This window comes from Pelophylax lessonae, assembly GCF_965119305.1.
Source record: "Pelophylax lessonae genome assembly, chromosome: 5".
Classification (NCBI taxonomy): Eukaryota; Metazoa; Chordata; class Amphibia; order Anura; family Ranidae; genus Pelophylax; species Pelophylax lessonae.
Window position 1 is genome coordinate 22212438 of NC_138772.1, and position 13782 is coordinate 22226219.

Here is a 13782-nt window from a genome sequence, read left to right on the forward strand (position 1 = left end):
CCAAGACCAACAACTCATTTCAGGGGATACTGGAGTATTTATGGTTATGTTAATAATTTATGTGTTTTGGTTAATTTTGTTAATAAATGGCCCACTGGACCACTTTTCTCCAAAACTGGTGTCACTGGTGTTTTTATAGTTTAACATAGTGTTTAAGGGGTCATATGGGAGTAGCATCGGTAATACCCTATTCATGATCACGCAGTTGTCAGTTAAAGTGATGCAGTGTCATATTGCAGGAAATGGTCTGGTCATGAAGGAGGAAATCTTCCAGAGGTCAAGAGAGTAATGAAAGTGCTGGATATACTGCAAAGGTATAGGCTGTAAAAATCTACCCTAGGTATACAGTTCCATACAATAAAGGTCACAATTTATATATATATATATATATCATTGTTTTACATATATTGCAACAGGGACTGCATTAAGTGTGTATTAAATGACCAAAGTCGTCTCATAACCACTTGTTACCTCTATGACCCAAAGATGGTTTCTCCTCCGAGCTACAGACACTTTGTCACAAACTAAAAAAAAAATAATAATTTTTTTTTTTTTTTTTATATATACAAATATATGCTTTACTTTCGGTTGTATCATTGATATGAAATTACAGATCTGATCAAAAGAGGATTTATTTTAATACTAGTCAAGGTATTTCTAAGTACCAGAGAGTAAAGAGATGATATTTTCTTGTAACATATTATGATAACTGACTCTCTGTATTCTGATGTCTCCTCCAGAATGAAGACTCTGGTGGCTTTGGTTTTGCTCGCGTTGTTGGGTATGGCTTGGTGCTGCAGCCGTCCACCTGGAGGTAAGAATAATATAAAGGTAAAAAATAAAATAAAAATGATTTTGGAACACTAGGTGAGGAGGAGGGTTGGAATACACTCTAATGGCAGCAGTTAGGTAATCAAAAGAACTCCTCCAGGTATTTTAAATAGATATGCAATAAAGGTATCAACAACACTCGCCTAAAAACTAGACCAATTGCACAGTTTTTATACAGCGTATTCCTGTCTCTCATTCTTAGTAAAATACAGCCATATAAAAAATGTAAATCAGAAAACACTTAGAGTCCAGATGCAGAAAATAAAACCGTATTGAAATTGAAGTTCAGAATTACTGTCACGTACCTGGTCGGAAGTCGGAGTGGTGGGAGGGTTCCCTTTGTGGCTGAGTGCAGAGAACTCAGCAACATCCGCACGCAACATCCGTGTGCATTTCTGCGCAAATTAGTGTTGCTATGCTGAGTATTGCCAGATGTGCCTGTTCTTCTGTGATTTATTCCCTGACAAATACACAACGAGTCCAGCGAGAAGGAAACCCAACTGGGACCACTCACAGGATGAAACAAAAAAGAGCGGTAGCGGAAGGTCTCCAGTGTGCCAACAGCACCTGTCTCGAGGGGCAGAATTCGGCCTGGCCGGTCCGTAGCCAAGTGGGGAGGCTTCCAGGAAGGATGGCGTGTCCCTGATGCTAAGCACTGTCCCTGACAAATGGGTGACCTGTCCCTACTCTAGCCACACGCAAAATGCGCGCCAACCCAAGGAGCCATGATCTTGAATAGACTCTTACTGACCTAAGATGGCCACAAATGTCACATGGGACACCAGCATCCAATCGGATTATGCCTCTCTGTGACCGAGGAGAACATAGAGGAACTTGGTTCCTCTCAACTTCCTCCTCCACTTGCATTGCCGCTGTGGATGAGCTCCACCTACACTAGAGAAAAAAGACCACACCTGTCTATAAGCTCCTACAGAAAAAGATATGCTGCAAAAAAACAACACATAAAAACAATAAGGTGTATTCATTTTCATGGTCTATACTTTTCATATGGGTAAAACAAGTATATCCTACATTTGCCACCATTTCAAATCCATGAATTTAGAATTGGGTGTTCCAGATTGGGTGGCAATAATTAGAACCCCATTAAGAAGTATGCTGTGGAACCTGTCTTATTTATATCTCAGATACAGAATCTCACAAAAGTGAGTACACCCCTCACATTTTTGTAAACAATTATTATATCTTTTCACGTGACAACACTGAAGAAATTATACTTTGCTACAATGTAAAGTAGTGAGTGTACAGCTTGTATAACAGTGTAAATTTGCTGTCCCCTCAAAATAACTCAACACACAGCCATTAATGTCTAAACCACTGGCAACAAACGTGAGTACACCTTTAAGAGAAAATTTCCAAATTGGGCCCAATTACCCATTTTCCCTCCCCGGTGTCATGTGACTCATTAGTGTTACAAGGTCTCAGGTATGAATGGGGAGCAGGTGTGTTTAATTTGGGATTATCACTCTCACTCTCTCATACTGGCCACTGGAAGTTCAACATGGCACCTCATGGCAAAGAAGTCTCTGAGGATCTGAAAAAAAGAATTGTTGCTGCCAGCATTGCTGCAAAGGTTAAAGGGGTGGGGGTTCAACCTGTCATTGCTCAGACCATACGCCACACACTGCATCAAATCGGTCTGCATGGCTGTCATCCCAGAACAAAGCCTTTTATAAAGATGATGCACAAGAAAGCCTGCAAACAGTTTGCTGAAGACAAGCAAACTAAGGACATGGATTACTGGAACCATGTCCTGTGGTCTGATGAGAGCAAGATAAACATATCTGGTTCAGATGGTGTCAAGCGTGTGTGGTGGGAGCCAGGTGAGGAGTACAAAGACTACAGTCAAGCATGGTGGTGGGAGTGTCACGGACTGGGGCCACATGAGTGCTGTCGGCACTGGGGAGCTACAGTTCATTGAGGGAACCATGAATGCTAACATGTATCGGGACCTACTGAAGCAGAGCATGATCCGCTTACTTTGGAGACTGGGCTGCAGGGCAGTATTCCAACATAATGACCCCAAACACACACCCAAGACAACCACTGCCTTGCTAAAGAAGCTGAGGGTAAAGGTGATGGATTGGCCAAGCATGTCTCCAGGCCTAAGCCCTATTGAGCATATGTGGGGCATCTTCAAACCGAAGGTGGAGGAGCGCAAGATCTCTAACCTCTACCAGCTCCGTGATGTCATCATGGAGGGGGGGGGGGAGGACTCCAGTGGCAACCTGTGAAGCTCTGGTGAACTCCATGCCCAAGAGGGTTAAGGCAGTGCTGGAAAATAATGGTGGCCACACAAAATATTGACACTTTGGGTCCAATTTGGACATTTTTTTGGACATTTTCCCTTAGGGGTGTACTCCCTTTTGTTGCCAGCAGTTTAGACATTAATGGCTGTATGTTGAGTTATTTTGAGGGGACAGCAAATTTACACCGTTATACAAGCTGTACATTCACTACTTTACATTGTAGCAAAGTGTAATTTCTTCAGTGTTGTCACATGAAAAGATAGAATAAAATATTTACAGAAATGTGAGGGATGTACTCACTTTTGTGAAATGCTGTATATCAGGTCTGGTGTTCTCTTTGCTATTAATGGTTTGGTGGTGGAAATGTAATAGCTTGAGGATACTTTGCTGCTTCAGGGCTTGGGCAGCTCGTTGTCTTCAAGTCAACTATACATTCTAAATTATGACAAAGGTGTCCTTTTATGAAACTGAGATGAGCAGTGATCCTGCTGATCGCAGCTCATTTCCGATCATTATTGGTTTATGAAACAGAGATGATCCAGGGAGAACATGTTCTCCGCTGATCATCTCTACAGATGGAGAATCTGTCATTGACTGACACAGAAATGGCCAGTTTATTAAAGCGGAGTTCCGGGCACAGATGTCATTTTTTAATGAACATACCCCCGGGACAGTCAGGGCTAGCACATTCCACAATGGCTAGCCTCTGATCTGTCCCGGTTCGCACTTACCTTTTAGAAGAAATACTCACTTATAAAATTTCTTCCACAGCGTTTCCATCTCTCTTGTGGGCAGCTGAAGCCGGCGCGGTCCTCTTCTGCGTCTTCTTCCGCGTCTTCTTCTCCCAGAATGCGCCGCACCGGCCCCTTTCGTCACTTCCGGTGCGACGCCGCATTCCTAAACAGCTTCTGGGCATGCCCAGAAGCTGTTTAGCAGGGGAATGCGGCGTCGCCCGGAAGTGACGAGCGGGGCCTGTGCCGTCGCATTGATTCCTGGGAGCGATGACGTTTAGCTCCCAGGAATCATCGCAGCGCAGGAAGTGACGGGGTGAGCCACGGCTCCGAGGGAGGAAGTACCCTGAGGTGAGTATTTACGATCGTCAATTACAAGGTGAGTTTTTTAAAAAAAAATCTAACTATCCAATTCCTTTTCAGGTTAGGCTGAACTAGCGGATGGGCACAAACAAAAAATATTGTTTATGTGCCCGGAACTCCGCTTTAAGCTGCGATCTCCGCACTTCACTGGTGATCTGTGCTAGAATTCACACTCCCAGATTCACCAGCCTGGAGGTGGTGAATCGGGGAGAGAAGACCGAATGGGGGGAGAACTGAGGGGAGGAAAGGAAGATTATTGACTTCCCTCTTCCTCGTTCAGACCCCCCAACACAGTAATCATGGCCCCCTGCCATATTTATATATATATATATATATATATATATATATATATATATATATATATATATATATATATATACACTGTATGCATGCATATATATATATATATATATATATATATATATATACACATACATGTATATATATTTAATGTGTGTATATACTGTATAGAAAAATATATATGTATATATAAAATGTATGTGTGTGTGTGTGTGTGTGTGTGTATGCAGTATATACATATATTTATGTAGGGGGGAGAATGTAGGGGGATAATTTATCACTGCTTAATAAATTTTCACTAGTTATGGTAATCTCGTTTTGTCTCAAGAGATTACAGGCGGCCCCATTCACTTGTACACAGATCTCGGCCCTTCTCCGAAGAAACAGTTCTCCTCTGTTCACCCTGTGAGAACTAAAGTTCACCACTTCATAAAAAGGGTGCCAGAGGAGATCATTTTCCTCGGAGAACTGCCGAGAAGTGAACGGAGAAAAAAATTCACAGTTTCATAAACGTACACCAAAGTGTACTTGAATAGAATGTGAGGCAATTAAAAAATTAAAATTAAAACGGAACCAAAAATGACAGGTTAATGATCTGAAGCCCAATAGCTACACCAAGGAATGACTCAAAAAGCAGAAACAGACCTTACCCCCTCTCCCCGCTTTCTTCTTTATCCACTTCCCATTGAACTTCCCACCATCCCTCTCACTTTTGAGCCAGATTGCCACTGTATTGCTATTGATGAGGCATCTTGCTGTGTATAATCTGGTATATTTTGGTAAAGAAGATGTGGTATTCTGAGCTACATTTACTAGAATCTCACCCATGCCTTCATGCAGTTTATATGTCTTCCCAGAGCAAAGAATCGTGTCCATGTCTTCTTTCCTGGATACCTTTCAGTCTCTCACATACTTTCAGACGGGGCTTTTTTTTCTTCTTGGAGCTTCGAGCTGCTTGTGTGTGAAGTAGCGGCACGCTTGGGGGGAATTCCTGGGTGGGAACATACTTGTGTAGCACCCTCCTAGGTAGGTGCTAGGTAAAAGCATCTTATGCTCCTTCTGCTTATCAGGGGAGTCTGATCTATTAGGTTGCCTGTTGCATGTTTCCAGGTGTGATCCACTGGGTCTGAGCGAGTGTCCCCTCTGTATCCAATAAGGGAGCTTGTTGGACAGTGGAGGAAACCCAGCCAGTGACGCATTGGCTTTTGTGGGAGTCTCAGTGGTTGGGCACTCTTGCAGTGCATCCTGGGATTGCTCATAAAAGCCAGGGAGATATGTGACAGGGTGTCTTTGGTGGGAAGCAGAGTCCCAGGAGGATGCTGATGGCTGGTCTCTTCTCCTGTTGCATGAGAAAAGTGGTCTTAGGTAGAGTTGAGCGAACATCTGGATGTTCGGGTTCATCGGGTTCAACTGAACTTGATAAAAAAGTCCGGGTTCGTGACCCGGACTTAACCCGAACTTTGTCCCGATCCCGAACCCCGTTGAAGTCAATGGAGACCCGAACTTTTGAGGACTAAAATGCCTCTAAAACACACATGGAAAGGGCTAGAGGGCTGCAAGTGGCAGCAAAATCATCTTAAGAGCATGGCAAGTGCTCTGCAAACAAATGTGGATAGGTAAATAACTTAAAAGAACATAAAAAAACAGAAAAATAAAAAACAATCATCTTCTTTTTAATGATGTAGGAGAAGGACGGGGCCCATATGGAGTAGGAGGTTGAGGTGGCGGAGGATATGGCGGTGTAGGTGGAAGCAGCGGCGGCAGTGGAGGAGGAGGACGAGGTAGCCAATGCTGGTTTTGGTTTTTAATAAAAACATTTTTTTAAATTTGGGTACACCCCAAAAGAGTAAGAAAGATCAAATCCAGCAATGGCTGGGTAAGGCCGGTATACATGACTATTCTGCACAAGGTACGGACAAGTCCTGTAGGATCCATACCTGGTTCATTTTAATGAACGTGAGCTTGTCCACATTGGCTCTGGACAGGCGGCTGTGCTTGTCTGTGATAACGCCCCCAGCCCTGCTAAATACACGTTCAGATAATACACTGGCTGCAGGGCACGCCAGCACCTCCAAGGCGTAAAGGGAAAGCTCAGCCCATGTGCCCAACTTGGACACCCAGAAGTTGAAGGGGGCAGACCCGTCATTCAGTACATGTAGGCGTGTGCACACATACTGCTCCACCATGTTAGTGAAATGCTGCCTCCTGCTAAGATGTTCCATATCAGCTGCTGGTGCTTCTGCTTGTTGTGGCGTGCTGACAAAGCTTTTCCATATGTCGGCCATGCTAACCCTGCCTTCTGAGGTGCTGGCGGTGCCCTGGCAGCATTGACAACCTCTTCCTCCTCCTCCCCTGCCTTGGCCTTGTGCTTCCACTGTGCCCCCGCTGTCAGGTGGGAATGCCACCAGCATCGCATCTACCAGCGTGCGCTTGTACTCGGGCATCTTGCGATCACGCTCCAGTGAGGGAATTACGGACGGTACGTTGTCCTTGTAACGGGGATCCAGCAGGGTGGCCACCCAGTAATCAGCACAAGTTACTATGTGGGAAACTCGGCTGTCGTTGCGGAGACACTGCAGCATGTAATCGCTCATGTGTGCCAGGCTGCCCAGAGTCAACAAAAAGCTGTCCTCTGTGGGAGGTGTATCCTCTGTGTCCTCCGTATCCCCCCATCCACGCACCAGTGATGGCCATGAGCTGGCCTGGGTGCCACCCTGCTGTGAACATGGTTCCATATCCTCCTCCATCTCCTCCTCCTCATCCTCTTCATCCTCCAGAACTGTGCCCCTGCTGGACAATTGTGTCCCTGGCGTTTGTGTGTGCAGTAAACCACCCTCGGAGCCACTTGCAAATGACTGCCCTGAAAGCCTTGGAAATGTTACTTCTTCATCCTCCTCCTCCTCCTCATCCTGTGCCACATCCTCTTCCATCATCGCCCAAAGTGTTTTTTCAAGAAGGCATAGAAGTGGGATAGTTAAGCTGACAACGGCATTATCGGCACTGGCCATGTTGGTGGAGTACTCGAAACAGCGCAACAAGGCACACAGGTCTCGCATGGAGGCCCAGTTATTGGTGATGAAGTGGTGCTGTTCCGCAGAGCGACTCACGCTCGCACAGTCTTTCCAGCATGTGCAAGGTGGAGTTCCACCTTGTGGGCACGTCACATATGAGGCGGTGAGCGGGAAGGCCGAAGTTACGCTGCAGCGCTGACAGGCGAGCAGCAGCAAAGTGAGAACGCCGAAAGCGCGCACAAACGGCCCGCACTTTCTGCACCACCAAATTCAGCACATGCGCCAAGCAAGGGATGTGTGTCAAACCGGCTAGGCCCAGAGCTGCTATGAGATTTCAAAATGATAGTGGTGCGCCAGACTTTAAAAGGGTGTATACCAATGCTGATATTCACATATACAGTGCACAATCCAAAATATATATAAACTCATGAATAATTGTCCATAGAAAGGTGCAATTATCCAAAGTGTCCATACATAATAAATTCCAAGTGCAGCTTTCCCAAGTGTCCAAAAGGAGGATCCCGTGTAAACTTAATATACACCTCTGTGAGTGATATACAATCCCACCACCAAGTGAATTGGTCTCTCACCTCAACTGTAGACCCGATCAAGGGTCCTTAACAGCCTTTATCTGTACACAGAGATCCATGAGCCACGGAGGCTAAGACCAGTCTCTCACCTCCAGAGCGATTGTGGCATATACAGGGGAATAAATAAAAAGATCTAGTGCTCTCTGCTATAAATCGTATGCAGTTTCATTGAAAGTAAATGACCATACTCACAATGAGGGTGCTCCGTAGCCCATAGTAGTAAGCTTGTATAACCTCCAGGAAGAGAGACGGCATCAAGCACGCAGGCTCTGCCCCCGATACGCGTTATTTATTTGTTGCACTATTGATAATTGATTTTTGTAGTAGTCACTTTTTTGGTTGCGCTGATAGCCTTTTGATTCACATTTGCTATGAGATTTTGCCCGTTATCGCACACCACCAGGCCGGGCTTGAGGCTCACTGGCAGCAACCACTCATCGGTCTGCAGTTCAATGCCCCTCCACAACTCCTGCGCGGTGTGTGGTTTTTCACCCAAACAGGCAAGTTTTAAAACTGCCTGCTGTCGTTTACCCCTGGCTGTGCTGAAGTTGGTGGTGAAGGTGTTATGCTGACCGGAAGAGGAGGCGGTAGAGGATGAGAAAGCGGAGTAGGAGGAGTTAAGAACAGGAGGCAAGCTGAAGCGCCCTGCAATCCTCGGTGGTGGAAGGACATGCGCCAAACTGCTATCCGCCTTAGGCCCAGCCGCCACTGCATTTACCCAGTGTGCTTTTAGGGAGATATAACCCTGACCGTGCTTACTGGTCCACGTATCCGTAGTTAGGTGGACCTTGCCACACTCCGCTTTATTTCGAAGTCCCAGCAATTGTGCATAGTTTATTCAGTTGGAGTATCCCACTCATCCCTTCTCTCATCCCAGTTCTCCAATAAAACAACAAAAACCCAAACCCCTGGACTGTTTCTGACTGAGCCAAGAAGTAGTAGACAATATAGAATATGCTATATTGTCAAGTTGTTGCTATGGGTAACCCAGGGGAATCTGTAACCAGCAGCTCCCATGGGAGTAGTGCTACATTTGGGGGCTCGTCCGGGATGTCGCCCTGGGTTACCGGCCCGTTTGCTAATGGCAATGGCCGAAGAAAATTCTCAAAAATTTCACTTTTGCTTCAGAGACTAGAGAGTGTTCTAATGCTCAATACAAGTGTGAGGCCTGCTCTACAGAAGATAGGGAGAGTGAGACGAAGAGAAAATTGCACAATAATGGTTGCCCATGGCAACGGAAGGATTTCTCTCAAAATTGCAATCTGTGTATTCAAGCGGTGAAAAGTTTCTTTCTGCATCCCGTTGTCCGCTCACGTGATGTGCTGGATGGCGGGAGAAATGCATCTTTTTGTGAGTATGGACTGTGTCTGCTTAACAGTGAAAGGTGCAAGTATGGACTGAGAAAATGGCGGCGTGGGGCACATGGATTGGTGTGCCGGGGCTGCGTGTGTGCCAGGACTATATGGAAAAAAGTTAACCATGCATATGATGACAGTGGGACATTCTTTCTGTACAGTGGCAGTGTAGATACTGTGAAGCAATCTGTCAGCCATGCAGTTAATGACAGTGGGACATTTTTCGGACACAGCATGGTGGGCCTTGCTTGTACATGTGCTGGGAAGAGAACTGTTGACCATGCATATGCCAGCAGGACAATTCTCCGGACTGGCAATCAGGGTCCAAAAATGACTTCCGCCTTTGGGTGTGGCTAAGAGGGAGACCCATGTGCAGAGGAGCAAGATGGAGAGTGCCTGAGCAAGTCAGAACGGATCAGCAATCGATCCACATGTTGGCGGAGAACCTGCTGGGCAGACCAGGGAGCAGACCGGAGAGCCGAAGACGTCCACCCTGTGGGATACAAGGGTGCGGATGGTCCCCGATGGAAGACTGGCATTATGCACCGGAGGTGACGTGGAGCATTTGGGCCTGGTATGTCCCCAGTGTTTGAATGTGACTATGTGGGTGCAGGTGTGGAGCCATTGCGGGCATTGCGGTCATCTGCTGCTGCGGGCGGAGTGGAGTGAAAGTCGGCCCAAGAAGTTGTGTGTGTCATGGGAGACCGGAGTCACTCTGGCCTTGTTGGCTTTGGAATCAGGGCCTCTTCAGGGTTGTGGGAGAGGAGTGCTGAGAGTAATGGTGCAGCTGGAGACCATGCAGCCTGTCGGTGGTCCAGTTTGCTCATGGAAGGAGACCCGAATGTCCAAGCCAGGATGCATGCAGGTAGTGCGGGCCGGGGAGTGGCCACCCGATGCAATGAAAACTGCAGCAGTAGAAGCTAAGTCTGCTCCCATAAAATTTGAGGAGAAAAGGTGGCCAGCGGTGACCAGGGCTGCTAAAGTTGGTGTAAGCAGTGAGGAAGAAGCCGGGGTCATTGATGTGGGTTCTCCTAGTTTCCAGAATCAGTTTGGGTCCTTAGAAGGAATCAATGTCTGGAGATCTGAAGATGAAGTTGAGCGGGACTAGGGATCTGAGGAGCGGAGCAGTCAACCTTGTCCTAATGTGCTAGAAATGCCAGATGAAGAGACTAGGGACTCTGTGGTGCGGGGAGAGCATGCCAAGAGTCTGAGGTTCTATGTTCTGAGGTCTGAGGTTCTATGAGGCCTATGCCAGTTGGGTCCGAGATTTAACCCCACCCAAGAGCTATGCCCGGGCTCGGGACCAAAATGAAGCCTATGACTCTTTGATCAGGCGGGAAGAGACCTCATTTTCTCCAGCTGGGAGAGGGAACCGGAAAACTCTTCCCAGGTTCTCAAGGATGCAGCGGTGGCTACAAATAAAGTAGCTATGGAATATGGGTATGATTACCCTTATGCTCCAAGGGAGGTCATGTTCGAGACTGAGACAAAAAGAAAGTCCTGGTATGACAAAGCCATATGGGACTTCCTGTTTGTTCCTAAGCCATACAGGAATTCCTAATTCCTCCAGGATGGATCTTTGGATGAACTTTTTGTTGGTCAAGACCCAGTGGAACCATGGACGGTCCATCTATCTGGACCAAATGGAGGTCCGTCGCCCAGACGGATCGGGTCAGGCCTGGTCGATCCGCGTGAAGGATAATGACGGGAAGTTAGCAAGGCTTCCCCATCCTGACTTCTATATTTAAAGAGAACTTTCAAAGATTTAAGAAATGGCTGGCTAGCCTATGTTCAGAACTGAGTAAAGCAAGAGGGAAGTTCCTTCCAGTTCAGATACTGTTGGGGCATACATCCCCTTTCCACTACCCCTTCCCCTTCTATCTTTGCTGAAGGAGTTGGGAGTGCTGGGGTATGCTGAAGGGTCTATTGATGCTGGCTGCTGGGGAATCTATTGTTGTTGGATGGGATCTTTTTTGTGGAAGAAGGGGATCTGTTGTTGCTGGGGAGGTCTTCTGTTGCTCATGGAGGATCTATTGTTTCGGGGATGGGTCTCATGTTGCTGAGGGGTCAATTGTTTCTAGGAGGCATTTACTGTTGAGGGTGGGGTCTTTGTTGCTGGCTGCTGAAGGGTCTATTGATGCTGGCTACTGGGGAATATGTTGTTGCAGGAGGGAATCTATTTTGGCAGGGGGTCTGTTATTGCTGGGGTGGGTCTTATGTTGCAGGGGGTTAATCATCACTGGGAGAGATTTATTGTTGAGGGAGGGGCTTATTGTTACTGGGGAAGTCTATTGTTGCTGGTGGGGGATCTAATGTTGCTGGGGTGGGTCTTTTGTTGCACGGGTCAATCGTTGCTGAGGGGGATCTACTGTTGAGGGAGGAGTCTAATGTTGCTGGCTGCTGGAGGGTCTATTGATGCTGGCTGCTGAGGAATCTATTGTTGCTGAAGGGGATCTTTTTATGCAGAGGAAGGAGGTCTGCTGTTGCTATGGAGGTCTCCTGTTGCTCATAGAGGATCTATTGTTGTTGGGGTGGGTCTCATGTTGCTGGGGGGTCAGTTGTTTCTTGGAGGGATTTACTGTTGAGGGTGGGGTCTTAATTTCTGGCTGCTGAAGGGTCTATTGATGCTGGCTACTGGGGAATCTGTTGTTGCTGGAGGGAATCTATTTTTTCAGGGTCCCATGTTGCAGTTAGTTAATCGTTTCTGGGAGGAATCTACTGTTGAGGGAGGGGTATATTGTTGCTGGCTGCTGGAGGGTCTATTGATACTGGCTGAATGTTGCTTGGGTGGATTTATTGTCCCTGGGGTGTCCATTAGTGATGGCTGGGATCAATTCTTTTGTTTGGGGGGGGGCACAAACAAATCTGTCCCCCGCACTCCCCCACCCCCATTGTTTAATCTATCGATCACCCGCTCGATCACCACTTCATTAGCCCGTCACCTGCCAGGCTGCCCGCCAGCCCCTGAACTTACCCCATCCAGGTCATGGCTTCAGCGCCTTCCCTCCAGCATCTCCTCCTGAGTTCCAGCGGGTGTTTTTCCTCCCAGCCAATCAGGTCTTAGAACTCCCGACAAATCGGGTTTCAAGATCTACTTGGCTGGGAGGAGAAGCAGAAACACATTAGCGACCTGATTGGCTGGGAGGAGAAGCAGAAACACATTAGCGAATATTAATTCGCTAATATCACACAGGTGAGTGGGCTCGGGGCACAGTCCTCTGTGCCCCGAGCCTACCCCTTTTGAAGCTAATTAGAGCCTCAGGCTCTAATCATGTGCTTAAAAAAAAAAAACCCATTGAAATCCATGCGTTTGGTGCCCTGCATGGAGATTAGGGGCCAGGTACATGTATTAGAGGGGCGGTGCCCCTGCACCCGTTATCAGCGGCCATCACTGGTAGATCTGTTTTACTGTCTTTCTTGTTATCATTAACAAATTCCATACAAAATATACCACAAAATGATACTTGGTTCTGTATTCTCTAAAAGGGGCAGTACTGGGAGGTGGGTAAGAAGGTGGAACCAAGGGACAGTGCTTGGAGGTGGGTAGGGTGCGGAGTCAAGGGGTGACTCAGAAGGGAGGAGTTAGTTCCTGCACCTATTCTCACTTTGCAAAGAATACCCAATCACATGCAAGGAGAATTAAAAAACAGTATTTTTGCTTGTATATTGTTGGATGATAGAATTCATCAGAGCTTCCCCTCAGATTTAGAGTAAATGTACTTGCAGTGCACAGTATATTTGCCTTTAGTAAATCAACCCAACTGCCCCAGTCAAATTATTGACCTCGTTGCAGTTTACAGTTATTTTGTTAGTGAAGGCCCCTTTAGAACAATGCAAATACTTTGTACAAGATGTATAATCACTGAGTGTGTTTTGTTTTTCTTTCTTCAGCCAAAAATATCGCCAGAAGCGGGGAAGCCTCGCAGAGTTCTATTTTTCCGGACGAGCCTATTGGTTGCGCTTGGAAGGCCATTGATGGTGTGAATGATACCAACTTTCAGAAAGGCTTCTGTACCCACACAAATGGAGACCCATCACCCTGGTGGAAAGTAGACCTAAAACAGAAATACGCAGTGAATGTCGTTGTAGTTACTGGCCGTTCCGAATACGTTAAGGCGCGGATGATGGGTGCTGAAGTCAGAATTGGAAATTCTCCAGACAATAACAACCCAGTGTAAGTACCACAGGGACACTGTAAGGGATTGTGTCAATGGGCTTTGGACTTGTGTCAATTTCATCAGTTTGAAAGGCTTCTGAGATCATTCAGAATTTTACCTTCTGCTGATCTGCAATAACCTGCTTCAAGAGAGGTTCGCATTCTCATAGACTTGTAT

At 46.6% G+C, this 13782-nt stretch overlaps 1 protein-coding gene across 1 annotated transcript in view; it reads left to right on the forward strand.

Annotated features, from left to right (window-relative positions):
• Positions 1 to 741: 741 nt before the first annotated feature.
• The window catches only part of LOC309556414 (fucolectin-6-like), a gene marked incomplete at both ends in the record, with an annotated part of 40373 nt that continues 27332 nt past the window's right edge, over positions 742 to 13782 (forward strand). The window contains 2 exons of the mRNA XM_082258880.1: positions 742 to 814; positions 13340 to 13622. Of these exons, the coding sequence (XP_082115006.1) occupies positions 742 to 814; positions 13340 to 13622 (356 nt within the window). The remainder of the gene's footprint in view (positions 815 to 13339; positions 13623 to 13782) is intronic.